Source organism: Salmo salar, chromosome ssa05, assembly GCF_905237065.1.
Source record: "Salmo salar chromosome ssa05, Ssal_v3.1, whole genome shotgun sequence".
In the NCBI taxonomy this organism is placed as follows: domain Eukaryota; kingdom Metazoa; phylum Chordata; class Actinopteri; order Salmoniformes; family Salmonidae; genus Salmo; species Salmo salar.
The window spans coordinates 49,096,154-49,120,916 of NC_059446.1; the positions used below are offsets into that span (position 1 = coordinate 49,096,154).

The 24,763-nt window shown below is 44.3% G+C and overlaps 2 protein-coding genes across 5 annotated transcripts in view; both read right to left on the reverse strand.

The window, feature by feature from the left end:
• Positions 1–1,951: 1,951 nt before the first annotated feature.
• Positions 1,952–11,637, reverse strand: LOC106605025 (arginine/serine-rich protein PNISR). Of its 3 annotated transcripts, none has more exons than XM_014200246.2 (12): positions 11,547–11,637; positions 10,628–10,749; positions 10,271–10,453; positions 9,678–9,922; positions 9,421–9,583; positions 8,960–9,153; positions 8,619–8,771; positions 5,452–5,551; positions 4,743–4,796; positions 4,056–4,241; positions 2,761–3,967; positions 1,952–2,287 (listed from the first exon to the last, which is right to left on the reverse strand). In XM_014200246.2, exons 2-12 carry the CDS (start codon positions 10,713–10,715, stop codon positions 2,257–2,259), a joined length of 2,604 nt encoding a protein of 867 aa, XP_014055721.1. In that variant the 5' UTR covers positions 10,716–10,749; positions 11,547–11,637; the 3' UTR covers positions 1,952–2,256. The 3 variants fall into 3 exon arrangements, with proteins under 3 accessions (XP_014055721.1, XP_014055719.1, XP_014055718.1); XM_014200244.2 differs by having other exon boundaries at positions 2,761–3,964; positions 8,960–9,219; XM_014200243.2 differs by having other exon boundaries at positions 8,960–9,219.
• A 3,774-nt stretch (positions 11,638–15,411) lies between these two features.
• The window catches only part of LOC106605026 (ubiquitin carboxyl-terminal hydrolase 45), a 50,706-nt gene continuing 41,354 nt past the window's right edge, over positions 15,412–24,763 (reverse strand). Inside the window, exons 9-18 of one of the 2 annotated variants that reach the window (XM_014200249.2) lie at positions 24,421–24,508; positions 21,595–21,676; positions 21,279–21,370; positions 20,766–20,822; positions 20,505–20,630; positions 19,782–20,409; positions 18,733–18,830; positions 18,431–18,517; positions 18,068–18,215; positions 15,412–16,860 (exon numbers count right to left, since the gene is read on the reverse strand). In XM_014200249.2, coding sequence (XP_014055724.1) covers positions 16,730–16,860; positions 18,068–18,215; positions 18,431–18,517; positions 18,733–18,830; positions 19,782–20,409; positions 20,505–20,630; positions 20,766–20,822; positions 21,279–21,370; positions 21,595–21,676; positions 24,421–24,508 — 1,537 coding nt within the window. In that variant the 3' untranslated portion in view covers positions 15,412–16,729. Of the gene's footprint in view, positions 16,861–18,067; positions 18,216–18,430; positions 18,518–18,732; positions 18,831–19,781; positions 20,413–20,504; positions 20,631–20,765; positions 20,823–21,278; positions 21,371–21,594; positions 21,677–24,420; positions 24,509–24,763 lie in introns of both variants that reach the window. The other variant, XM_014200248.2, reaches the window with a different exon arrangement.

Below are 24,763 nucleotides of genomic sequence, written 5' to 3' on the forward strand. Positions count from 1 at the left end.
TAGCCCGTTGTAAAGTAAGGTGGGGGGTTATACATTTTGATTGTTGGTGTGTGTTGAACATATACACAAGATATACAAATGTATGTGGACACCCCTTCATGCGTGGATTCGGCTATTTCAGCCACACCCGTGGCTGACAGATGTATAAAATCGAGCACACAGCCATGCAATCTCCTTTCCAACAAGTCAGTTCATCAGATTTCTGCCCTGCTAGAGCTGCTCCGGTCAACTGTAAGTGCTGTTATTGTAAAGTGGAAACTTCTAGGAGAAACCGCTCCCCAGCGAAGCAGGTCTGCGGAGCACAGAAAGCTGCCATCCCGCATAACGAAGTCTGAACCAACTATATTAATTTGGGGACAGGTCAAAAAGCATTAAACATTTATAGCAATTTAGCTAGCTTGCTGTTGCTAGCTAATTTGTCCTGGGATATCAACATTGGGTTGTTATTTTACCTGAAATGCACAAGGTCCTCTACTCTGACAATTAATCCACAGATAAAAGGGTAAACTGAGTTAGTTTCTAGTCATCTCTCCTCCTTCAAGCTTCTTCTTTGGACTTTATATGGTGGTTGGCAACCAACTTTAAGGTGCATTACCACCACCAACTAGACTGGAGTGTGGACCTCAGTTCATCTTTCAATCACCCACGTGGGTATATGCTCCTAAAAAACAATGAGGAGATGAGAGGTGGGACTTGCAGTACTGCAAGAGTCACAAATAGAAAGCATTTTGCATCGCTCGTGGACGCGACGTTAACAGTGTGGTCAGCAGATCACACTGTTATTAGCGGCAAAGAGGGGGTCCATATTAATACCCATGATTTTGGAATCAGATGTTCAACGAGCAGGTGTCCACAGTGTATAACATCAAATCAAACACCGGCAGATGGATATAGTTGTTTCAGCTGAATGGAGAAAGTTTTATGTATGAACAGGACGGCTGCATACGTACCCTTTGGACGGTAAGATTAAATCAGTCAATATCGCCATCTGCAGGCCTTCAGGCTAATATAACAATCTTGTGTTCTGCAGTTATATATTTCATACATAACATAAAGCTTAAATTGGACTGTGCCAGTAATATACTGAACCAAAATATAAACGCAACAATTAACTATTTTACTGAGCTACAGTTCATATAAGGAAATCAGTCATTTTAAATAAATTAGGCCCTAATCTATAGATTTCACATGACTGGCGAGGGGCGCAGCCATGTGTGGACCTGGAAGGGCACAGGCAAAAAGGCTGTATTAACATTCTCTGGCAACAGCTCTGGTGGACATTCCTGCAGTCAGCATGACAATTGTGCACTCCCTCAAAATGTAGACATCTGTGGCATTGTGTTGTGACAAAACTGCACATGTAAGAGTGGCCTTTTATTGTACTTAGCACAAGGTGCAGCTGTTTAATCAGCTTCTAGATATGCCACACCCGTCAGGTGGGTGAATTATCTTGGCAAAGGAGAAATGCTCATGAACAGGGATGTAAACAATATTGTGTACAAAATGAGAAAAGCTTTTATTTCGACTCATGGGACCAACACTTTACATGTTGTGCTTATTTTTGTTAAGTATATATAAAATATGGTGAATTTGTAGTGTTCATATAGCTTAACTAAAAATGTTTCCCTCTTTACCATTAGAATTTCTAAAAGACCATTCCAAATTATCAATATGAATTAAACACAATTAATAATAGCATGTTGTCAATTGCACTCAATCCAAATTACTGCAGGTTTAATGATAATAAAAAAGCAATGATTTGAAAGTCAGTTGCATACGTCAAACCTATTTTTTTTAAATAAATGCATCTACTCCACCAACAAATGAGTGACATTTAACACTTCAGTCATGCCTTTAGTGTGGTAAATAAATAGGGTTTCCCATGCAGTCCTGGATGAGTTCATCATCATCGGGGAACAGTTATACAGTAGACAAAGAAAATACCCAGAACAAGGGATCATTTCAGTTTTATTGGACAATTTACATTAATATGTTTATCCTGTTAAGCTTTTTAAAATGACACATCTTTCCAAGATTCTACTGACTACAAAGCCTCCGAGCTTTGCATGATAGAAGGCAAAAACCTAGCATTCAAAATGTCCTGTTTGCCGACTTGCACTTAAAAATCACATATTTACAAAGATAGAAGGTGGGGGGGGAGTGGAGAGTTCACCTACACCGTTGCCTCTATAATGAGACAAGCCTGTTAAACTCATGGAATTTAAATGTAAGTGCACAGATCAGGGAGCCCTGCGCTCAACGCCTGCGCCTGGCGGGAGACGTGGACCTGAAACAGAGATGCAAAGGGGAACATTAATGGTGCTGCACCACTCACACACACTCATGCAAAATGACACAGTCACACAGCCCCACTGGGGCCCTGTTAACATCAGCTCATCATGAGGACAATATATTGAATTGATTCCTGAATGAACCTGGTCACTCTCCTTTGGGAAGAACAGTTACTACATTCACACAAGGCACTCAAATGGATTGATATGCTGCACATGGCCAACAGGGGGCACTATGGAGACAGTCTGAGGAACAGAAACTTTGCTACAAATGGTTCCTTTTTTTTTTTTTAACACATCATGAAAATATCTATTATTTCTCTTTGTAAGGTAGCCTTGAGCCCTGACAGAAAACAAGGAAAGGTGTGCTAAAAAAATATTACTGGGCAGTAGGCCTCCAATACGACACGCACACAACAGAAACAACATGATACAACAGAAAAAGAGATGGTAAAAAATGGAATACTACCTTGATCGTGACTTAGACTTGTTTTTGCGGCTTGCCTTCTTACCAGACTTGTGAGATTTTTCCGTTGATCTTGAGCGACTACGTTTGGATTTCTTAGACTTCTTTTCCTTGCTAAGCTCGGGGGTGGGGGACCTGCTCGACTCCGAGTCGGAGTACCTCTTGCTAGATTTGGCAGAGCCCTTCTTGCTAGCCTTGCTACCCTGATGGGAGTGCTTGTCACCCTGAGGGTCTGTGTGATCGCTGCTCTCTTTGCTTTTCTTGGATTTGCCGTTGCTCTCCTCCGCCACCACATAGCTCACCTCCCTATCCCTCTCTTTCTCCTTCCCCCTCTCCTTTTCCTTCCCTTTCTCCTTTTCCCTCTCTTTGGCTTTCTGCTTCTTCCTATCTGACTCTTTCTCCTTCTCCTTCTTCTTCTCTTTCTCCTTCTTGTCGTGGCTGCCGCTCCGGTCTTTCTTCCTGTCCCTATCCTTGCTGGAGGCTTTCTGCTTGTGCTTGCTGCTGCGGCTGTCCCTGCGCTCCCTGCTCCTCTTCCTGTCTCTGTCCCTCTCCTTGTCCCTGCTCTTGCTGCGGCTGTGACTGTCCCTGCGCTCCCTACTCCTCTTCCGGTCTCTGTCCCTCTCCTTGTCCCTGCTCTTGCTGCGGCTGGCCCTGTCCTTGGACCTGCTCTTGCCTCCTCTGCTGACCCTTCGCTCTCGAGAGTGGCTACGGTTCCGGTGGCGGGTTAAGCGCTCTGCGCTGTGGTTCCGGCTGCCCTTCCTCCTCTCTCGGGCCTTGTCAACGCTGCGCTCCCCGTGACGTCTGTGGGAGCTGCGACTGTGGCTGCGCCGGCCACCACCGTGCGCCCTGTGTGAGGAGGAGCGGCTGCGCCTCCTCTTCCTCCGGGGTGAGGAGGAGCGCGAAGAGGAGCGTGAGGAGGCCGAGGATGATGAGAAGGAAGACGATTGGCTGCTGGCGCTGCTGGAGCTGGAATGGGAGCTGCTGCTGCGTCCGTTGCTGGGGGAACCGCTGGTGCCCCGCCCTGCGCCACGCTCCTTACCCCGGCCCGCCTGCCTGACCTCGCTGATAACCTCAGGCTCACTGCGGGATCTGCGTCTCTCTGCTGTGGGTTCCGCCTCCCTCTCTCTCACTTCCTGTTTGTTGAGGCTCTCTAACTGGCCCTCGTCATAATCCCCCCTCTCTCTGCTCACTCTGTCCAGCGCCATCTCTTCTGGGAGACACACAGAAAACAAACCATTTATGTTAAACTCAAAGACAACGTCACCACTGCTTATTGATATTGCATTTAGTTCCCTCACCACGTGCGTGCTGCGCCTCCTGCGCTTGTCTCTCCTGCAGCTCCCTCTCCTTGCGTCGGAAGGCGTCTATCTTCTCCCGGATACGGTGGTGCAGCTCCTCCTCGTCCGTGTCGGAGGACTCGGACGCCTGGGCGCTGTGCTCCTCCTCGTTCTCACTCAAGTCCGAGCCATAGTCGCCAAGTCCACCTGCCACAACAGAGCCCCCAGCTTTTTGAGCAAGACTGCAGCAACTAGCCATACACCCAACCAAGCTTCCCGTCAAAGACGCAGCCACTGTCTATGTTTAACTTAACTACACACTAGCAACCCACTGACACTCCACTTACTGTGAGATGGCATGCTCTTTAGTGTTCTGATAAGAAAATACTTAGTAAGGCTAAGACACTCAAACTGTGCTGTGAAGGGTTGCAAAATTTCAGAAACGTTCCCCAAATTCCCCGTTTTATCAGAAATGCCAGTAGAACAATTCCAGGTAGGAGGATTCCCTCAGACAGCTTATTCCCTTCCAACTGGAATAAAAAAATATTTTTGGAAATGTTTGGGGAATTTTGCAACCCTAGCTGTGAGGTGGACCCTTCCCTTCGGCTGCCTCAGTCACTCTTCTGAGCTACTAAAGCAGTGAGGGGACAGGGGTTTGAGCTCTGATTCTTACCCCCCCCCGCCTGGAAGAAAAGAGGAGGAACTCACCAATGCCGATCAGAGAAGTCAGTGCACTTGACTGTGCCAGCTGTTTGGCAGGAGCTTTGATTCACATCAACAACAGGAACAACATGTTAAAACACATAGAGCCACCATAGAGACAGCCACCATAGAGAAGTCTCTAGAGAAGGGGGCACAGATAATGCACTATTCACAAGAGCGGTCTTTGGCCACATTTTCTTTTTTAAAAGAGACAAAACGGAGAGAAGAGAAGGGGTTAACAAACAACATCTGTCACACATTCAAAGTCAAGACAGTTGGAATGGGGGATCAGAACCACTCTGTACTAATGCACTAGTGTCAGATAAACAGGGACAAGTCACTTGAATCTGATCTATAGGTGAGCATTTGTTATAAAGTCAATGGGTTCAGAAACACAGTCATTCAGGAAGACCTTCAGGAGCAGGAACCAGGGAAAACAGTTTAGGTTACTGTTGTTTTGTTTTAAATACACCAGCTGCTCTGCTGTCTTTTTTTTACCAGGGACATGTTCTTTTTCTTCCGTTGCATTAGCAGAGAATGGTTGAAGATGCATATGATCGCATTTTGAAAATACTCCAAGTTTGCCAAACAATTACCCTGACTTACGGAGATGAATTGAGTGACGTTTTCAGACTATATAAAACAGGCTTAAACATGATGTCTTTGTGAAAGGCACAGATGATGCGTGGGCTCGAGGAGACGGGGGTAAGCAGACCTTTGGTGGCTTTGCGGTGAGTCTCTTTGGCCACAGTTTGGATCTCTTCATTGGTGACCTCCAGCAGGATTTCCGTCAGCAGAGTTTTAGTCACAATCATCTTTGGAGAGAAATGTGAGAAAAGGCTCTGACATGAGTTAATGTTAATCATTTGTTTGTCAAGAGGGCTATTTTTGCAGTCTTGAATAGGATGGTTCTTATATAGTGAACAGGACCACCAATTTCAGAGCTGCCATTTGAGCATCAGGGCTCTACAACATAACAGAAAAAAATGTATAACAAAAGACAACCTCGTAAGGCTGGGCGATATGGCCAAAAAATTATAGATTTTTTTTTTCAAACTTATAAAAATTCCCTATCTTAGGTCAGTTAGAATCACCACTTTATTTTAAGAATGTGAAATGTCAGAATAATTGTAGAGAGAATGATTTATTTCAGCTTTAAATTTCTTTCATCACATTCCCAGTGGGTCAGAAGTTTACATACACTCAATTAGTATTTGGTAGCATTGCTTTTAAATTGTTTAACTTGGGTCAAACGTTTCAGGTAGCCTTCCACAAGCTTCCCACAATAAGTTGGGTGAATTTTGGCCCATTCCTCCTGACAGAGCTTCTGTAACTGAGTCAGGTTTGTAGGCCTTTTTCAGTTCTGCCCACAAATATTCTATAGGATTGAGGTCAGGGCTTTGTGATGGCCACTCCAATACCTTGACTTTGTTGTCCTTAAGCCATTTTGCCACAACTTTGGAAGTATGCTTGGGGTAATTGCCCATTTGGAAGACCCATTTGCGACCAAGCTTCTGCTTCCTGACTTATGTCTTGAGATGTTGCTTCAATATATCTACAGAATTTTCCTCCTCATGATGCCATCTATTTTGTGAAGAGCACCAGTCCCTCCTGCAGCAAAGCACCCCCACAACATGATGCTGCCACCCCCATGCTTCACGGTTGGGACGGTGTTTTTCGGCTTGCAAGCCTCCCCCCTTTTCCTCCAAACATAACGATGGTCATTATGGCCAAACAGTTCTATTTTTGTTTCATCAGACCAGAGGACATTTCTCCAAAAAGTATGATCTTTGTCCCCATGTGCAGTTGCAAACCGTAGTCTGGCTTTTTTATGGCGGTTTTGGACCAGTGGCTTCTTGCTGAGCGGCCTTTCAGGTTATGTCGATATAGGACTCGTTTTAGTGTGGATATAGATACTTTTGTACCCGTTTCCTCCAGCATCTTCACAAGGTCCTTTGCTGTTGTTCTGGGATTGAGTTGCACTTTTCGCAAAGAATGTTCATCTCTTGGAGACAGAACACGTCTCCTTCCTGAGCGGTATGACGGCTGCGTGGTCCCATGGTGTTTATACTTGCGTTCTATTGCTTGTACAGATGAACGTGGTACCTTCAGGTGTTTGGAAATTGCTCCCAATGATGAACCAGACTTGTGGAGGTCTACAAAAAAAATTCGGAGGTCTTGGCTGATTTCTTTTGATTTTCCCATGATGTCAAGCAAAGAGGAGCTGAGTTTGAAGGTATGCCTTGAAATACATCCACAGGTACACCTCCAATTGACTCAAATGATGTCAATTAGCCTATCAGAAGCTTCTAAAGCCATGACACAATTTTCTGTAATTTTCCAAACTGTTTAAAGGCACAGTCAACTTAGTGTATGTAGACTTCTGACCCACTGGAATCGTGATACAGTGAATTATAAGTGAAATAATCTGTCTGTAAACAATTGTTGGGAAAATTACTTGTGTCATGCACAAAGTAGATGTCCTAACCGACTTGCCAAAACTATAGTTTGTTAACAAGAAATGTGTGGAGTGGTTGAAAAACGAGTTTTCATGACTCCAACCTAAGTGTATGTAAACCTCCGACTTCAACTGTACATCTAGTTGGTTTTTGTTTTCCCCAAATAAACTTTGTTGCACAATTAAAGGTCCAATACATTGATCTAATGAATTCATGGCTTGTGAAATTATACCTAGGCTAAATGTAAGCCTTCCACAACCCACTAATAATTTAAATATTTTATCAAGCGATTAACTTGCTTTTTTTGCAATAATAACTGATCTGGCGTTCAAGTCTGTCTATTAAAATGTCATTATTGTTACAAATTTAACCAGAACCATGCATAATGCACATTCACTAAAAATGACTAACTTCTTGTAGCAGGCATTATAGAAAATGAACGCAGGTCTCAAAGAATCTCTCAAGCACAAGCCCACGTGCTAGTGAGTAGCTAGCGCATCTTTCTATTTCAAGGTCACTTGGATCTATTTTCTAGCTAACAAGGCAGAACAGTTGAATTGCTATAAACACACTTCTGTCAGTCTCCAAATGTTTGAACAGCGTGCTAGCCTGTCCATTTTGTTCAGAATGGCATACCTTATTTCTCAGAATGAGAACAAATTGCCAATTCCTTATATAACTAGTGTTTTATGCTTATTGCAAATGTATAAAACACAGACCAATGTATATAATGGTATTTGGCTAAAATGTTGCTAGTGAAACCGCAATGCCATGCCTACATACTGAGCATTAATTTTCCTAAATTTTCCATTTTAGTAGTGTGTGCTCTACATGCAATTTGAGGAGTTGAGACATAAAAAGGATATTGTTAAATAGGTTACATTATTTTACTGTAATAAAGAAGTTATCAATGTGTTTCGTTGTCCATATGACCGATTCTGTTAGACCAAACCTCAAATAGTAAGTTGAAACTGCTTGTAAGAGGAAGAAGTGACCTCTCATCTTTGTTGTTGTGAGTGGCTGGCGGAGGGGCTTGGTGTGTGTGTGTGTGCAAACACAGAGGAAGATGCAAAGTGAGAGGTTTCGCTCTCGCCAAAATCTGTCCAAAATCAGCCCAATGCGTTACTATGGGCTTATTTTAGACATAAGCTTGTCGCATGCCTTCCCGCCCTTGGGACGATTCCCATTGTTAGGGAGGAGACATGAGCATCTCGTCATTATATACAGATCTCTGGTGTAAATGGGAAGGTGCACACAGCAGAGAAGGAGCAAAAGAGACGAGACCAAAAAGAAGAAGATACAAAAAAGTAGATTCTTGCGATACAGGCACTTAGAATATTGCGCAAGAACATTCATTCTAATTCGATATATCGCCCAGCCCTACCCCAATGTGTCAGAATGGTAGCTGTAAGCCAAAACTAACCAGCTGGAAATCTCTCTCCTCCTCGGTCATCTCTGGTTCGCTCTGGTCCTCCAGGGGAGGTGACGGGCTCCTGCTGGCAAGCTCCTGCTTCCTGGTCAGGACCCGGTCCTCATCTTCCCTCTCCTCTTCGTCACCCTCTTCATCATCACTGTCCTATTACAGGGGAGGGAAAGGGGTGGTAGGTCAGATATACAAAGACACGACAACAGGACCTCCTGAAAGCTCACCAGTGTCACAGTTTTACAGGAATATAATGAAATTATTTTGGGGATTTTTCAACTCATTGTTCATAAGGTTAATGGGATTCATGAAGTCATGGAAACAAAACAATTGATGCTTACAAATTTACTCTTGCGGGGTAAACGAGGCCCATCGCCTCCCTCGTCCACTGTGTCGCTCTCTTTGTCTTCATCTTTAGCCATTTCGGCACGCTGTTTCTCCATGCGCTCCTTCTCCAGCTTCTTCTGTTTCTCCCTGTCCATCTTCTCCAGGCCCTCTCGGATCCAGGCCGGCAGGGTGCGCCTCTTCACCGCATCTGAGAGGAGAGCCAGGTCATTGGATGCTGTGTGTGTGTGTCTGTTTTCCTGCGTGCCTGGGAAAGCTAATTAAGAAAAGTAGAGAGCAACACTGAGATACAAAACATGGTGAGATACAACATTTTGGATGGTGTGGGTATGAACGGCAAGAGAGTTGAAGCAAGCCTGTGCCTCTGTTACAGCAGTAAGTGTCCAAGGATGAAATCCTGATCACCACCCATTTAATGAAGATGTTTTTGTACCAAAGTGTTGGTGAAGATGCTCACCGAGGGCAGCAGCAGGAGCATCTTGTTTGGGGATCTGGATGGGGGATCTCTGGCGGTCCCTAAAGCCTGGGGGCCTGTCCCGTCTGTTCTGTGGGGGACCCTGCTGCCAGTATGGAGGGTGGAACCCTGTGGGAGTGGGGCCGTAGGTGGCAGCCGCCCCGTGCTACAGAGAGCGAGACAATGAGAAATGAGGACCATCCAAACAAGTTGAATGACAGAGCAGCCATGGAACTCTACTGTAAGTGTGTGGTGTGTACCTGATAATCAAACTGGTTTATGGCCATTGGGGTCATGGCGTAGTTGTCGGGCTGACCCCCGAAGCCGTGGCTGTTCTGGGGGAAGACCCTGTGGTGGCCTTCAGAGAACTCCAGACTGTCCTGGCTGTTGCTGTCCTCCGAGGGAGCCACCACATCCATAGGTCCAGTCCCCATGGGTCCTGTTCCTGGGGGGATCCACGCCTGGTCTATGGGAGGAGGAGGGGGCTGACCGTGCATCCCCCATTCTGTAAACAACACATGTGCATTGTTAATTAGGATCTATAAGCCCACCACAAGAGACCATTCAAAAATCAAAACGTACACTTGCAGTCATGCTATTCAACATTAAACTACTGGACTGCAGGGGAACTAAGTTGATTGGGACACAGCTATGTTAATGTGGTGGATGTGAAATTCGCCCATAACAAGTTTGTTGGAGTACATCGGTAACATCACACCTTCCCTGAGAAATAAAGACAAATTATGTACAGACTGAGTATAGCAAGCATGATGGTCTTGCAACGTGAGAAAACAGATCACGGACATAAGCCTTACATATTCTCCATCCCCAGAAAATGATGTTTAGAGTTTACCAGGTTGCCACATTCTGCCAAAATTGTTGTCACCCTGGAAGGAGCCATGGTTATTGGGCATCACAGGATCCATGCCAGGGATGTCCTGTCCATTAGGATGAATGTTCTGCTGGTCTACTGTAGGGCCTGTAGACTCTTTCTGAGCAATCCAGGCCTGGGCCAGTGCTGCCCAGTCCACTTGGCCTGCACAACACAGAAAGACAACAAGAGAAGCATTGCTTGGGGTGTCATTTTGTAAAATTGTAAATAACGCAATGATTGAGCTGTCATTCTGCAGGATCAAAGCAATGTTACACCAATCTAATCTTGGATCATTTCCACTTGAACAGCTCCATGCATACAGGTGATGTCACCCACTTGGATCTTGCTGGTGCTGGAAGGACTGCATCCACTGCTGCTGGTTCATTGGCCATTGTGGCCAGGGCTGTCCACCCTGGTCCCACATCTCTCACCCTGTAGTTCCTACGCCTGGAGCCTGCCTATGTGGGACAGAAGCATGATTTGACAGTACTGTGAGTGAATAATGATATTCTCAATGTGAACTGTACTTATCATGATGAATAGCCGGGGTAGGACGTCATTGTAAAATATGAATTTGTTCTTAACCTGCTTAGTTAAATAAATAGAAATACATGTGTTAGCAAGCTAGTTATGTAGCCAGCGGCTGATTAGAAATCAGAACCGCTATAAATGGCTTCAAACAAGTAACGTTAGTTTGATATCGATGCAGATGCTTTTTATTGACAGTGCAGAAACCAGCTAAGCTAAATTGCTAACCTTGATAGCTAATTGAGATCTGCGTAATTGTGGCTAGCTGGTTAGCTAGCGGGAGTTAGGGGCATGAACGTTCGTTAGCTAAGTTAGCTCAGCTGGCTGTGGATGTTTGCTGGGTGGCACTAGCTAGCGAACGTTTGCACTTCATGCTACAAATGTATTTAATTTACATTGCATGCACTTAATTTGTGATATCTATGTAGATACAATTATAAAGCGAGCATGTTTATCTAAACTATTGTGCATCACTCGTCTGCTTCTTCAGTCAATGTTTTCCAAATTCCCCGGGCTCGGTGCGAAATGAAACTGACTAACGTTAGCCAGCTAACACGTAGCTAGCTAGCGTCAGCTTGCTTGTTTTCAAGATTTGTGTTGGAAAGTAAAAACATTGCTAGCTATAGTTTGGAATAATGCTTCAAAGAACAGCAGCTAACATAATCTACTGTAGCATCAGGAGAATGGACACAAACTAAACATCATAACACGCTTGAGCGATTCCCACCTCTCCAACTTGGTTCTTCTTCACCGTCGAGCACTCAAAATGGCTACGACCTGGAAGTAGTCTGGCTGGCAGCCACAGAGGCAACTCTCGTCACAAACCATTGTGGGCTCTATGGGGCCAAAAGTAGGCCTACTGATAGTAAATTAGGGCCAAAGATCATAAAAAAGTGACAAATCAATCAACTTAACCCTCCTGCTGTGTCCGGTCGAATTGGACCGATTTACAAGTTTTCTCTCTGAAAAATGTAGTTCATTTAATCTGATTGTCATAAGGTTCCATGACTTTGTCCACACAGGACATCTGAACACACCAAATACATTTGGATGATTTTCATTACATTTTGAGGGTTAATCACCGGTCATTAGAAATGAATGGGTGAGACTACAATTAGTGTATAAAATTGAGTTCACGCGCATGCCCATTTATCAGATGGACACACTTCCACTCCCAGACCCCCACATGCATGTGTGTTTGATCACATATACACCTCACTCCCCTTCTTGGCTTCCACGGGAACCTTTCCCCCACGGGCACGGGAACCTTTCCCCCACGGGAACCACACCTGTTGGCATTCTCACAAACAATTGCAACATTATTTCAATAATATATAGAACTTTTCTAGCAGCTCTGGTATATAAAGCTTTTTTGAAGCCTTGCTCACAATTCATTCTGTGGCAGCACAATGACCAAATGATATACTATATGTGAGGCTCTTGATCATATCTTTGATCATGACACTGGTGAGGAGGAGAGAGTCCTTGTTAAACTTTGACACAAAGTAGTCTGTGATAAATAGAACAATATGTTTCATCTGAGTATTTGTTATTGTCAAAATAATCCATAAATTATGCTTTTTTTTACTCAAAAACAAGTTGTATGAGCTCAGGTCAATGAGGCCTATAGGCCATAAACAGCAAATAGAAGTTCAAAATGTGTAATGTTCACAATAACTTAAGTTGATAAAAAGATCGAACACAACATTAGGTGATAATATATGTATTGTTATGGATTTATAATCAGCTATAATGGGGCGGTGATTTTGGACTGGGAACACAGAATTAATTAACATGAAACAAACACAACAGGAGGGTTAAAACAATTCTGCAGAAATGATGTAATGTAATTCTTCTGGTACATATTACAGGCTATTTCCAAGTAACAATTTGTCACAAATTGAAATTTCATTTCATGACCTTTCAGAACCACTTGAAACTAATTTTGAAATGAACCAGGATTTATTTTTTAAAGCAATTTATAGAGGTAATTCTGATATGTACCCTAGACTCAAGGTCAAAGTTCTGTTGACCTGAACATTCTGAAAATGTGTCTGATGGATAGCTGGGAATCTAAGCTTTCCAATGATATTGGATGAAAGGGTATACGTGAGCAATAACTTGTATACTACCATTGTTTGTCATAGGGTAAAATGTTAAATGTTTCTCTGCCATTCGCCTATCAGATTTGCCACCAATCCTGTTAAAGGTCCCCCACCACACACATCCCTGGGTCGCTCCTCTTTTCAGTTCGCTGCAGCTAGCGACTGGAACAAGCTACAAAAAAAACACTCAAACTGGACAGTTTTTATCTCCATCTCTTCATTCAAAGACTCCATCATGGACACTTTTACTGACAGTTGAGGCTGCTTCATGTGATGTATTGTTGCGTCTGCCTTCTTGCCTTTGTCTGTGCCTAATAATGTTTGTACCATGTTTTATGCTGCGTTGTCATGTGTTGCTGCCATGCTGTTGTTTTTGGTCTCTCTTTATGTAGTGTTGTCGTGATGTGTGTTTTGTCCTATTATTTTTAATCCCAGCCCCCGTCCCCACAGGAGGCCTTTTGGTAGGCCATCATTGTAAATAAGAATTTGTTCTTAACTGGCTTGCCTAGTTAAATCAAATAAAATTGTCTCATCGTTTTATAAAGAATGACATGAAAATATTATTTTTTATGTTTCTTTCATTAGATTTGTACACAGTGAATCGTCTTAAAGTGGAGAAATGAAAGAAAAGATGGAGAGATGAAAGAGTGACAACACAGAGAAAGCTCCCATTGTTGCACTGCTATCACACATTTCCAGCTCTGGGGACATAGACCTTTCAAGAAAATCACTATGAGACATCGTCACCCCAAGTGAGCCTGAAGGTCCTAATTTGGGGGTCTGGCTCATGGACAAAAACAACTGATTTTATTTGAAATGTCCAAACATTACATTAGAACATTTTGTATATTGTTAAACAATGTAATGTAATCTATTTTCAAGGGGAATTGTTTTGATAAAATATTTCATCAGTTGTTTGTAAGATGAGACATGCATTGCTTGGCAAGAACATTAAAGGAATAAAAAAATAACTTCATTTATCAATAATTATTGCATGAATATTTTTGGGGACCTGAACTTATTTAGCAATATTTAGCAAGCAGCTGGGTACAAGGGGGTCTAGAAATACGAATACAAATACATCCATAGCGTAATTATATGGACATACAGTTAGAATAGAACCTCCCCATTCAGTTCCCTGTTTCGGTAGTGCACCCAAATAGAGAGCATGACCAGAGGGGAAAGAGCCCAGTCAGCCCCGGCGGACACAGGATGTCAATTAAGGCTATAGGCATGATCTTTATCAACGAGAGAGTCAATGCCACTGGAAAGTATATATATATATTTTTTCTTACAGGTTAGATGGAAGTCATATTATACAATCTGTGTGTCTACCCTCTTTCCGTAGGCCTAAGCTATTGCATTCGAGACAAGGTCATTTTTATTGATCTCAGTCAAGATCTGTAGCCTGTCATTTCTGTAATTTTTGTGGTTGGCTATTAAAAAGATGGATGTTTTCCTACTGCACGCGGTCCTGTTCAGTTCCAATGGCAAACAGCTGTCTGTATCCAGTGCATGCAGCCATCTGGTGGACTGTCTGGGACAGAGCACATCGGCTCTATCCGAAAATCCCCTATCTTCAATTGATTGAATTCCGTCCAGTATTGTGATTCTGTCTTAAAACCTCTGAAGTAAACATTTGAAACACAAGACGGCAACAAGTCAAGACAATAACGCTATAGACTAAAATAAACACCCATGTACTGTAGGTCACCTAACACAGATGCTGACAGAGAACATGGTTCTCAGAAACAAAACTCTTGGTATCATGTGACCAGTGCCCTGAAGGCAATACACTTCCAAGCTTGAATGGGACACACTTCTATTTCTGCCACGCAGGCCTTCCATGACAGTGACTAAATGTTACGCTGAGCCTGAGCACTGTCCCTTTGTATTGTACTGTTGTAAGAGATGAACACTGCAGCGGTCCCTTGTCACTGGTTTCCATGACCACCGTGACAGAGGACGAGGCCCTTTCATTAACTGAGATTAAAATCATATCTCATCCTTCAAGAGAATGTCCCCAAGCGAGGGCCCCTGCTTTTAAAAATACATTTTAAAAAAGTGCTGTGTTGTTGGTGGGTGGCTTGACACTCGGTTTTAATGTTTTAACAGCGTGATTGGGATGTCACAGTGTATGGGACCAGGAGGGTGGACGATGGGATACTTTTAGACGTTGCCCTTTTCCTGATTCCACACCCACCTCCTCTTCACCAGCTCACGACATGTTTCTCAAACAGCGCTGCTTTGCACCCGTCACGGCACATCGCCACCACCGACAGAGTGAATATGGCACTATGGGATTCACTGTGACAGCCCCTGACTAATGGTCGGCACCGTCTTCACACAGTAAAGAGGGATGATACAAATTCCAGTGCAAAAACAACAGCCATACTCATCCACTATCAAGTACTTTCCTTTGGGGGGAAAAAAGAGAGGATTCAAACATCCATCCAAAATAAGAACATGTAAGCTGAGCCTTGTTGGTTTCCCATTTCAAAAATTAGATTTATTCTCTTCGATATATATGATTTCACATAACCCAACGGTGTACCGAGTTCCTTATTGAAATCGAATGACATTTTCAGAAGGAAAAGAACGCCTGAAGAATAACACTGTAGCCTGAGGCACCATATCTATATATGGTTTAGTATTGTGGTAATACACCAAATTCTCATGGTTTTGCATATACATTTCACACAAGCTGTCTGTAAGCAAATATGTGTTCACCGTAATTATTTGTTCTTAACATGCAGAAGCGTTATAATCCTAGAGTGTAGGCACTGAGTATTTATTTGTTTTGAAAGAAATGAATCAAACCCTATCTTTACTTATAGTAATCCTTCACTTGACCAGAATAATTTGGCAGTGTCCCAACAACCGCCAGATAAAATATCTCCATTTCATTCCCCCCCCAAAATATTTGCAGAACGATTAACATAAATGGTGAGACACATTTGAATCTCAAGATTGATCAACACATTCACTGCCTTTAGTTTAACTACAGCAGAATATATGGGATAAAAAGACTAATGAAATGAAAACGACTTTATTGTCCGGCGAGCTGGTAATCATATGTAGCAATGTCCCTTTGTTAAACATCACAATGTGTTTGTATCCGTGTGGTTAGAGATTTAAATATGCACACGGGTGCACAACCATAGAAATAGAATTGAAAAAAAACCAGTGCCGACCAACACAGTAATGTATTGGTCTGAAACACACTCGGATGGCCTGCCACATTATGGACCTCTCCTTTCAGGAATAGTTTGAGATCACATTCTTTTGGCACTTAAGTCTTTTGTGTATGTTTTCCATCATTTTATATTATTTCTTTTACCAAAAACTCTTTGGCAATCACCATTTAATGATAGTCACACATTCGCATGTTCTACAAAAAATACAATTCGTATTCACCACAGCAGGCTGTAAAATATAAATAACATAGCATTTTTTTCTGTATAATTTGTGCTAATTAAACATACTATTCTGCCACTCTCTCGCTTTCTCACTCAGTCTCTTTCCCCTACAGAAGTATGAGCAACTGTATGGGGACGTTCAGTAAGTGGACCGAGACACGAACAGTGTGGTAACCCTTCAATGCTGAGCAGTCCAGTATACATCAATGTAATGCATGTCCCTGATGGCCTACAAGTCCCATCATGTAGTGCGTGCCATGTTTCATGCCCTTGGGAGTCAAAGTTTAGAGAGAGGTATACCCAAAGCAGGTCTCTCTCTTTTTTCCCCCCTCTTCCCCGGTCTCCTGAGAGACCAATGATTGTTGGGTAGCTCCGTGCTCTGGCAGTCACAGCATCTCCTCGTAGAACAGCAGGTAGGCTTGAGAGTTGAGGACCCTGGATTCTGGTACCGTCTGGACATTGGTGTCACTTACATACACCCATTGACCCTGTGCAGCACTGCTTGCTTCCCTTGGACCTGAAACACAGTAAGGGTCTTTGGTTAATGGGAAGAGATGGAGATTTTCTAGGAGCCATTACTGTGAGAAACCAATGACTGTTGCTAGCTTACCACTGAAACGGTGACAGAATGAGGAGCAGCATGGACAAAGATGTTCATAGCAACACTGGTATGTAGGTAAGACAATTAAATTAGACCAAGCACATTTCATAATTATAACAACACTACACTTAGTGTTTGTGCTAAGTCTATTTTAAACTTAAACTGTACGGACATTAGGTTTTTAGCCTGATCTACAGGATCCCGGCGCATTTTTGAAAATCGTAGGAAATCGGAGCAAACCGTAGTAAAACGTAACACCACAGTCCATAAAGTGTAAGCAGTTACTCGATTTACGGTTGATGGCTCTCAAGGGCACTTACGGTGTCCCGATAATTTTCAAATATATTCGGCCGTAAAATCAGCCATTACCGCCAAGTGCGAGTTTTCTAATTGTACAGCCGTTAAGGCCGCCAGGTGTACACTACGATTTGGCTGGACTGAATTGTTAAACGTGAGAGGTTCTCTGATGGTTAGAGCCCGTAGACCGGGCAAAAGTCGTGTAGTGTATTTCAGCCTTTACCTGACGGAAGGCAAGGTGAGGAAAACATGTATTGAAGCAAAAGAGAAAAGGAAAAGCAGTGAGAAGAAAATGAGAGGAAAAAAAGATGAGCGTTGTAAGAAGGGATGTGTTGACGTGAGGAGATGGATGGTGGACGACAGCGGTGGTTACTGAGGTCCTTTTGACCTCTCTACGGTGGCTCACCAACGCTGCCAAGACAATGTCACCTCAAGTTCTATACTAGTTAATTACCAGCGAGGACAACTACTCACACAGACCTCTGTCACAAAGACATTTTCATTAGAGTTGAGCGTCGCAGAATGGCAGGCGCTCTCCTTGAGTAAGGACAGGAGAAAATACATCTATATAACACTGGACATCTATATACACTACAGAGCTTTTTCTCTCATAAATGCCGCCTTCAAAGTTACGCAGAGTGAGGCCTTCACACAAATACAATGTGTTTGTATGTACAGGCGACACATACTTTTTACAATCATACAATTCGATGCTTTGGTTGATATATAAATCTTTTTTTAAGTAAATGTATTGACATAGACTCTTAACACAAAATCGGTAAAGGAATAGAGAGTATTTTATGGACAGACAGAAGACCGTTTTTACCTGCCAGGTTTCTGCGCTGTGGCTGCTCGGTTCTCCTCTGGGGCGAGCGGACCTTTACGTACGCTGTGTAGTGGCCCCCGCGCATCGACCCGCTGTGTTCCACGATGCCATACAGGCTGTAGAGCACACGCTCCCCCGCCACCAGGTTCTGCCAAAAATGACCTCAGGATGAGACAGTGAGCGGTGCCAAGAGCTCAGACAGATACAGGAGCATCTGAGCTATTGCCATCTTTTCAACCATTCATTACAAGCACAAATACTGATATGTACTTGAGCTACAGTGTCCAAGGACCCATATTAATTTCAGTGTAAGGTTTTTAGTAAAGATATTGCCCCTGTTTTCACGTGAAGAAGAGTTAGTACCTTGCAGGATGCCGAGCAGAACGGAGCCAGGTCCAAGATGAGAGGGAAGTTGACGTGACGGTTGACTTTTCGTAGGTTCATCCCTGCCTTCACACACACACACACACACACACACACACACACGCAAAATCACAATCAACCCCAAAGATATCAACACACAATAAGACACAGTAATAGCCTACACCATGACCACAACAACAATTTAGATAAACAGGAGAACACAACGTAATTCACATGAACACCAAAAATCATATAATATAAAGTAAAGATGTGTACAATAATGCATGAAATAATATGCTAACCTGATGGAAGCGTTTGAGGTGCAGAGTGACCACCGGGGGCAGCGAAGAGATCAGCATCTGTTTGCGAGCGCTGGTGTACACCTTGTCAGACTTCTTCTCTGTATGCAGTGGTGCAAAAAGTACACAATTGTCATACTTGGGTAAAACTAAAAGATACCTTAATAAGAAATGAAAAGTAAAAGTGACTGTCACACAGTAAAATACTACTTCAGTAAAAGTATTTGGTTTTAAACATACTTAAGTATCAAAAGTAAATGTAATTGCTCAAATATACTTAAATATCAAAAGTAAAAGTATAAATCATTTCACATTCTTTATATTAACCATTTCCAGTCCTGCAAAGCATTCGAAATGTAATGAGTACTTGGGTGTCAGGGAAAATGTATGGAGTAAAAAATACATTATTTTCTTTAGGCATGTAGTGGAGTAAAAGTTGTCTAAAACCTAAATAGTTAAGTAAAGTTCAGATTCCCTAAGAAAAACGACGTAAGTAGTGCTTTACAGTACTTCCTTAAGTACTTTACACCACTGTCTGTAAGCACATACAGACACCACAATGTCACTTTGTGAATGAGAATTTTTCAAATACATGATTGCTCTGCCTGATACAAGTCAGTGTAGCCTAAATGTCTGCATTTGAATATCTGTGTAAATGCATGACATGGATAGGTGCCGAATAGCCACGCATTTCCAGATCACCTACTGCTGTCACTATCAGATCAGAATCTCAACAAATTGTCTTTAACAACAGCGGTTCTCGAGGGCTCCTGAGTGGCAAAGCGGCCTTAGGACCTGCATTTCAATGCAAGAGGCGTCACTCCAGTCCCTGGTTCGAATCCAGGCTGTATCACATCCGGCTGTGGTTGGGAGTCCCATAGGGCGGCGCACAATTGGCCCAGAGTCGTCCAGGTTTGGCCGGGGTAGGCCGTCATTCGAAATAAGAATTTGTTCTTAACTGATTTGCCTAGTTAAATAAAGGTCAAATAAAAAATTATATATTTCAAACCAGCACAAGTTCTCTATCAAATGGTGTATGTGTTCTAACTAACCTGCTGAGGTGCTCTTCCGCAGTTGTTTCTGCCGACGGTCCGTGCAGCTCTCGCACAACAGCTTGTTGTTGCCCATCAGAAGCTCCACCGAGGTGAACTGGTGAAGGCAGGACTGAACGGAGCACTCCTTGGAGCAGGGTGTGTAGCTGTGGGACAGGGCCTGGAATGCCCCCTGGTGGTGGGAGTGAGGAGACTGTTGAGGATGTGGCTCCCCCTGGTCCTCAGGACAGTGTGTAGAGGGTGAGTCCGCTGAATCAGGGCCCAGGTTCATCTTATGCACTGCACTGACCAGCTGCTCCACAGCACCACCATGCTGGGTCCTGGGGTAGAGGGCGGACAGGGTAGCAGGGGTGGGAGACTGGGTAGGGGTGGACCCTCTGCCACCATGGCTGTGGCCCGAGGGGTGCCGGGGGGTCCACTCGCTCTCCGAGGCTTCACTGTCGGCGTCATTGCTGCTGTCCTGAGGGCATGAGTCTTTCTCGCTGCCATCAGATAAGCTGCTGGTGGCGGCCATTTTGGAACCACCTGCAGCACGGGCCATTACAGAGGGGGACTCCTCCGAGGGGTGGTCCGAGGGGCTGTCTGCCCCCTTCTCTTCCACAGAGCCAGGGGACTTCTGCCCCTGCTGCTGCTTTTGAGGGAGGTAGACACACACAGTCAGCAAAACACACCCACCCACTGACTCAAACTACACTTAGCCACAGACACAAAGAACACACACACCTGTCCGCTAAGTTTCCTGCTGTTCTTATTGAGCACTGCGGAAAGCATCTCGTCACCGTGGGAGACGTGAGCTTCTTGCTCCCGACTGCTTTTCCCAGCCCTGCCCGGGTTGGACGGCTTGGACATCTGAACAGCACCAGGACATGACACAAAGACAGAGATGAAACCCACATACTGTACACTTATCACATATGACCAACATGGCAGAAGCAGTATTCTGGACGGGACACTATTGCAAAACTAATGCAAAGATATGCTCACCCGCTCCTCAATGATGGGCAGGGAGATGTCAATGAAGGCTTCCTTCACTGTGGAGATCTGAGGGAGACAGAGGACAGGCACCCACATCAGTCACAATCAAAGTACGGCATGGCTTTCAGCTGGGAACAACTATAGTCTTACTGAAATATGAACACTGCTCATTGAGAAGTGGTTTAAAATGGTTGAACTGTGTATGACACACAAAACATACGGCTCAGTCGAGCATGGCACTTGCGACGCCAGGATTGTGGGTTCGACTCCCAGGGTCACCCGTACTTAAACTGTATTTAGCATGATTGTAAGTCACTTTGGATAAACGCATCTGCTAAATGGCATATCTTATTATTATAACTGTAGTTTTATAATTAATCATTAAGTATTAAGGAATACAGCCAAACTATTCAGTGGTTGACCACACACACACACACACACACACACACACACACACACACACACACACACACCTAGATTCCAGTAACCATAAACAGAATAGACAGGCAATGAATCACTTACATGCTCACACTCCTCACACATGATGGTGTTGGTCAACTCCCCCACAAAGATGCGATCCACAAAGTTCATCTTCACACCCTCCTTTCCGTATGCTGAGATAAGGAGGAAATAAAGGTTAGGCAAATAAAAACAACAAAATTCAGCTACAGTCATTCAGAATAAATGTACTTATCAATGCCTATGTGTAATCATGAAACATGCTTAATGTGGTTGAGGTATTTTTCCATAGTAAGCCATTGAACAGTACATAAAGCTGCCACAAGATGGCGCTATTGATTTAGGTCAAAACTACTGAGTGTCAGAATGGAACAGGAACCTTTGACTTGGCGTTTGGTCTCATCATCTGCAGTCTTCTCTGTGGGGTTGTTGAAGGATTTCAGAATGCCCGCTTTGATGCGCTGGGAATGTCAAACACCACATTGATCTCATATAAATGCAACTTAAGTAGCTAGAAAAATGCAGGAGTACAAAATGGAGGTTTTATACAACAATGGGTGATTCATTTAACAGCTACCATTGGAAGCCAAGGAACTGGAACCACTACAAAAATGAGTGTGTTTGTAAATACACATTAGTAAACAAATACAAACTTTGTCCGGAGCATCTGAATGTGCACTTGCATCTCGCTCTCTCTATGTGTGTGTGCGCCATATGTGCATGTACTGCATGTGGGTGTGTGTGTACAGCGGTCGTGTGTTTACTTCGTATGTGTGTGTGTGTGTGTGTACTTCTCCTGTGTGTGTTTGTGTGTGTACACTGCGCATGTGTTGGTGTGGAGTGTGTCAGCCAGCCGTCTCTGACAGTCTCGGTGGCGTGGCCGTGGGCAGTGATTGAAGGTGACATGGTCAGTGAGTGTGTCGGCTAGTGGAAGAAGAGGCACCAACACAGTAAAGCACCAATCAATAGATAATTGGCCGTGGTCTGTGTCTGTGGAACCGACTAGTCGCCCCCATTGTCCCCGGACCCACGCACTGGACTGGCTATTTAGGTCAAAAGCCTGGTTAATCCCAGCTCTGCAGCCCCCCCGCACCCCTCCTGTACTCCTCTGCCTAGTCAGTCAGACCCTGCTGAGCCTCATACTAATTAATCACCAGCAGGACCCCCCCATCCGGCCCCCCTGAACCCCCTTACCCAAAGTAACAGTGTGTAGTGTGTAGGCTCAGGGTAAGAGAAGCGGGGTGAGGAAGGGAAGGTTGGAAGGGTGTAAACTAAATTAAGATGGGCCAAGAAGCACAGGCCATGCCCTGAGAGGGAGCATTACTGTACCTTACGTCTCAGCTAATTGGTGATAATTGACTGTGTGCAATTAGCATATATAGACTTCTGATACTAAATGGCCAATCAAAACAAACACTTGGGCCTCCTAGGTTGGTGGTGACAGGCTATGGGAGAAATGGCCAGTCAGTGAGTGTGTGTGTTTTATTGCACGTTTGTTTGGGCTGATTCCATGCAGGTGAGGACATTTGAGTTGGTGCAAGCTAAACACGATGAGTGTATCTACAATTCTGTTTTGAGTAAATAAAACGTGTAAGTGTCATACACCGGAAAAATGATGGGTTGACAATATTTGGTGGGTTGTGTATGCTGTGCAGATGAGTGGCAAACCTGATTAGAAGCAACTGCTGCTCATCGGCAGTTCTTTACAAATGCTGTTTTGAATTCAAAGAAAATTGTATCTACACACTGAAGGCTGTAAAGCCGAAAAGTCTGTGTACGCCCTCCCTGATGCAGTGAAACGTCTGTGTACGCCCTCCCTGATGCAGTGAAACGTCTGTGTACGCCCTCCCTGATGCAGTGAAACGTCTGTGTACGCCCTCCCTGATGCAGTGAAACGTCTGTGTACGCCCTCCCTGATGCAGTGAAACGTCTGTGTACGCCCTCCCTGATGCAGTGAAACGTCTGTGTACGCCCTCCCTGATGCAGTGAAACGTCTGTGTACGCCCTCCCTGATGCAGTGAAACGTCTGTGCACGCCATCCCTGATGCAGTGAAACGTCTGTGCACGCCATCCCTGATGCAGTGAAACGTCTGTGTACGCCCTCCCTGATGCAGTGAAACGTCTGTGTACGCCATCCCTGATGCAGTGAAAATAATCTGTTTGAGTGCGAACCCATCCCACATTTTTGCAGGTAAATTTATTGTAAATTCATCAGACAGTAGATGTCAAATGCATATAAGCGTATGTGCGTGTGTTTACGTTTGAGCGCATGTATAATGAATGTATGAATAGGGCCAGCTCCCCCCTTTACCCCTCCCTCTCGGACTCCCTGATTGGAGCGGGGGAGGGGGCGTGACCCTCCAGCACAATGGGGCGACCCACATCTGCGTGTTTCCCAGATCACACAATGACGCCCGTCGTGCCACTTGCAAGTCCTGTAAGCGGCACAACTGTCAGTGTTCACAAGTTCAAAAAGAACCAGGGGGGAGTCCCAGCCTGTACCCTTGTCCCCCTGTCCCAGGCCCCGGGCTGACCACTCTACTCCCGCTACTCTCCTCTCCTTTTGGGGCTGGCTGAGTCGCTGGTGGGGCCGAGGGGCCAACTGACTCAGCCCTGGGCCGGGCCCACAGTGGGCTCCCCTCAATTGCTGAATGGGGGGGGCAGTCTGCACTTGCCAGAAAATATGGTACCATAAGGTTAAAAGACAATGGCTGGCCGAGAAGCAAAGGCAAAGACCAAACCCTGCACACTGTCATCCACAAGCACACAGGTGAATGTCTCCCATGGCTTTCAGCCTGCTCTACGTTGGCGATTGAAGTGTGCTTCTCAATTGCAATCAAAACATTGCCTGTTCTTTTGCGTACTCTTACTAGCTTGGAGACCACTCTACATGTAGCTTGGCTGCAGCTATCATAGACACCGTTGACAGACAGAGTAATGGCTTTATGTCATCATGCTCATACTTCACAAGACACAGGGTGTGTTTGAGAGCATACATTCTGCTCAGTCACTTGACTGATCTATATAAAAAATATATATATATAAAAAAGGCTTCCTAAATAACAACTCTTTACGATTTGTAGATCGGTCAGTCTGCTCAGTAAGTGTGGGTCTCAAACACAGCCACTGGCACAGAGAGGGAGCCATGGTACTAGGCTGAGTGGAAGAAGGATGTGGTGTTTGTAATGCGGGTCTATAGTCTCACCTTAGTCTCCTCTACTCTCATGGAGTCCAGTAGGTAATGGAGCAGCTCCTGGCTGTCCTGCTGCTGGTAGCCCTTAAAGCGTGGAGCCCTGGTGAGACGGACAGAACACAGTTTAGTCAGAACACATACACTCACATAGAAACCATGTCAAATATGTACATGTACGCACACACTTGTGTAAACGTAATTCCGTATTTTTTTTTTTACAGAGATCTTGAGAGAGGGAGAGAGTTTAGAGGGATGAAAGTTAGAGGTGGACAGCGGACCGAACCCTGTCTCCAGGGTCGGTACATGTGGTCTGAAGCTGGCAGCTCTACCGCTAAGCTAGACCAGTCACATGTAT